The sequence below is a fragment of the Centruroides sculpturatus genome, unplaced genomic scaffold (assembly GCF_000671375.1).
Source record: "Centruroides sculpturatus isolate CEXI.00-Female unplaced genomic scaffold, Cexi_2.0 scaffold6278, whole genome shotgun sequence".
In the NCBI taxonomy this organism is placed as follows: Eukaryota; Metazoa; Arthropoda; class Arachnida; order Scorpiones; family Buthidae; genus Centruroides; species Centruroides sculpturatus.
The window spans coordinates 1-3,268 of NW_019390367.1; the positions used below are offsets into that span (position 1 = coordinate 1).

Here is a 3,268-nt window from a genome sequence, read left to right on the forward strand (position 1 = left end):
TTCTTGAGTGTGAGCTGAAGACAGCCCTGCCTGCATCGTCCAGTCATAAGTGTGTGCTGAATACGATCCTGCATGCATCATTTCTTCGTAAGTAAGAGCTGAAGACGGTCCTGCCTGCATCATCAATTCGTGAGTGTGAGAAAGACTGTCCTGCCTGCATCATCGATTCGTTAGTGTGAGCTGAAGACTGTCTTGCATACATCATCAATTTGTGGGTGTATGGTAAAGATTGTTCTGCATGCATCATCCATCCGTGGGTGTGAAGTAAAGACTGTCCTGCCTGCATCATGGATTCGTGGGTGTGAGGTGAATATTGCCCGGCCTGCATCGTCCAGTCATAAGTGTGAGCTGAAAACGGTGCTGCCTGCGTCATCCCTTTGTAAATGTTAGCTGAAAACGGTCCTGTCTGCATCATCCATTTATGAGTGTGAGCTGAAGACGGTTCTGCCTGCGTCATCCCTTCGTAAATTTGAGGTGTAGACGGTCCTGCTTGTGTCATCCCTTCGTAATTGTGAGGTGAATACGGTTTTTCCTGTGTCATATTTTTGTAAATGTGAGCTGAAGACGATCCTGCTTGCATCATCTCTTCGTGAGTGTGAGCCGAAGAAGGTCCTGCTTGCTCTAGACTTTCATTTGGGTCATTTGATTTTCTCTCATGGAATTTACTATGCAAATCATATTTTTCTGTCTTCGCAGTTCTTCCAGGATCGTGAACTATTTTGTGTTCTTTTAAGAGTTTACTAGTGGTAAAAGATTGAGAACAAATTTTGCACTTAAACGGTTTTTCTTCTGTATGCAATTGCTCGTGAACAGTCAATGTAGTTTTATATTTGAATGTTTTGTCACACATTTTACATCGAAAAGGCTTTTCGTTCGAGTGTTTTGTTAAATGTTGTTCTAAACCAGATTTATATGAAAAAGCCTCCGAGCAAAATTCACACTCGTAAACTTTATGTATATCACTATTCCCATCGATTTTATCAAAACTCGTATGGCGACGATTCGATTTATCTTCCATTTTGTTATAGGTTACTTGCGGGCTCTCTGTAAAAAAAGGTTCCATTTTAGGTAATAAATATAAATGTTGCACATATAAAACATTTTATTTAAGTTTTAACGTTTGAAAAATTCTAAATACAAATTTAAATGTATTAAACGAATTAAATAGATAACTTGTTTAATGTTAACCTTATATTTTGCATAACAATAAACTTAAACTACAACTTTAAGGTATTAAACATACTCTGCAGAAGAACTCGTCAAGTGTTATGAAGAAAACAATAATAAGTCTCCAAAAAATATCGATAGATGAATAAATTCAAATAAATCGAACCGTTTAGAGACAGTATAAATAATTAGGAAACAGATAAAAACTCAAAGATAGTTAACAAATAAGCTCTTAACATTTACAACTTACTGAAAAATCATAAAGAGAAGCTAAAGAAACAATAATAAACTGGAGTATACAATATACTTTATGAAAATCGACAGATAGGCCTTTAAAAGGATTACTTTGGTGTCACATAAAAAAATCTAATAGGAAAACAACTACATTGTACGACAAGGCCATAGTAATACATTCTTAGCAGCATTGCAGCAGGTGGAAAGATTAGTTTTAAAGTAGGATGATGCGAAAATCATTATAAAGTCACATTCTCCAACTATCGCTATGGATATAAAAAAAAAATATGAATTTATAAGAGCAAGATGAAACAGNCGATTTGGACATAAAAACCCTTTAATTATGTGCCTACCTATAATTATAGTTAGCTGTCATAGATTTTTGTATATATTTTTCTTATACGCATATTTATTTGTATTTTGTTAACTTTGTATATTTTTTATGTTCATTTTTTTTATTGTTAACCTTATATTTTTCACAAGTTATGTAGCTGTTTAAAATGGATATTTAATACAACTAGTTACAAAACGTAAACTAATAAAAAATATATATTAAAAATTCTAAGTCAATGCTCATCAAACAATATAAACCATTAAAAGTATTCATTAAATTTTAAACATTAAAAGAGTATTAACCGTCTAACCTGACTGTATTCAATGTCTTTTAGTAACACTGATTACTCTTAAGATCATTTATTTTGTTGAAATTTCCTTTAAGATGAGTGCAGGAATATCGATTAAAATAAACGATCCAAATGCTTGCTTCAGCATGTTGTAAAAGTTTAAAAGTTTTCGTCATCAATGAATAAATTAAGAATCAAATTAAAAAATGTTCTTGTTATATTGAAAGTACATGTACAGGCAGACACTATTACTGCATTCATTCGAAGTAAAGAGCAGCAGTAAGCAAATCAATACTTTTTTAGCTACTTAAAATGTTGCTTAAAAGAACCAATTTTCAATTATTACTTCATTTAAACATCGTATAAATTGTTTTACTTGACAAGAAACAATAAAAACGTAATTAATGAACGAGAAAATACGTTTTCTACTTGATCACTTTTTGACATAATGCGATTTGAATAGATATGAAATGTTTGGAAACAATTAATATAATTTTATCACTATAAAAGTTATTGTTAATTTATTATTATTAATTAATTTTAAAATATAAATGAAAGTGATGACTGATTATTTAATAAAGGTTTTATACTTACGAAAATCTTTCTTTATTTACAAGGGATAGTTTCACGTCTTTCCTTTTCAAGTATTGGTGAAAACGTTGCTTAATTATCATGAATATATTTCAATTATATTTGTGACAAATGAATAAAATTTCGAATTGTTTGTTAATAATCAACAGTTTTATTTTTAGTTCGGTTTTGCATGGGAATTAATAATATTTCTGGATTTTGTCAAATTACTAATTTACATAATTGTGTAGTTTACTAAATCGAGTTCAGCACAAAAGTACAAGCAATACTCCGGTTTTTAATTGTGAAAATAATTTAAAAATATTACTTTTAAATGAAATTTTCTTACGTTACGAATTGATTGTGTTAAAAACTTATCGAACTTAACGAAAATATTCGCTTTAAAATAGAGGCATTGTCTAATAATGTGACATTTATTCAGATGGATAATCACACCAATAACGTAACTCGTTTCATTTCAAACCAGTTATTTTATTAAATTACTTATTTAGATGCAAGGGCGTAATCAGGATTTTTTGATTGGGGCTAAAATAAAATAACGTTGTTTATTAAAAAATAAATGTATTTGAAGATTTGAAAACGCTAAAAGTAATTAGTTGCATGCTATTCGAACCTATGTAATCTTATTTTAGCACTAGCTTACAGGTGTTCTG

General features: G+C 30.5%; 1 protein-coding gene across 1 annotated transcript; it reads right to left on the reverse strand.

The window, feature by feature from the left end:
• Positions 1 to 43: 43 nt before the first annotated feature.
• Positions 44 to 2,769, reverse strand: LOC111617461 (zinc finger protein 595-like). The gene is made up of 2 exons (XM_023358744.1): positions 2,619 to 2,769; positions 44 to 1,044 (listed from the first exon to the last, which is right to left on the reverse strand). The coding sequence occupies exon 2, from the start codon at positions 1,016 to 1,018 to the stop codon at positions 44 to 46; it is 975 nt and encodes a 324-aa protein (XP_023214512.1). The 5' UTR covers positions 1,019 to 1,044; positions 2,619 to 2,769.
• Between the last annotated feature and the right edge of the window lie 499 nt (positions 2,770 to 3,268).

Bases quoted from the DNA above. Each gene is read 5' to 3' on its own strand.
- LOC111617461 (XM_023358744.1), bottom strand. From the start codon at position 1,018: ATGGAAGATAAATCGAATCGTCGCCATACGAGTTTTGATAAAATCGAT.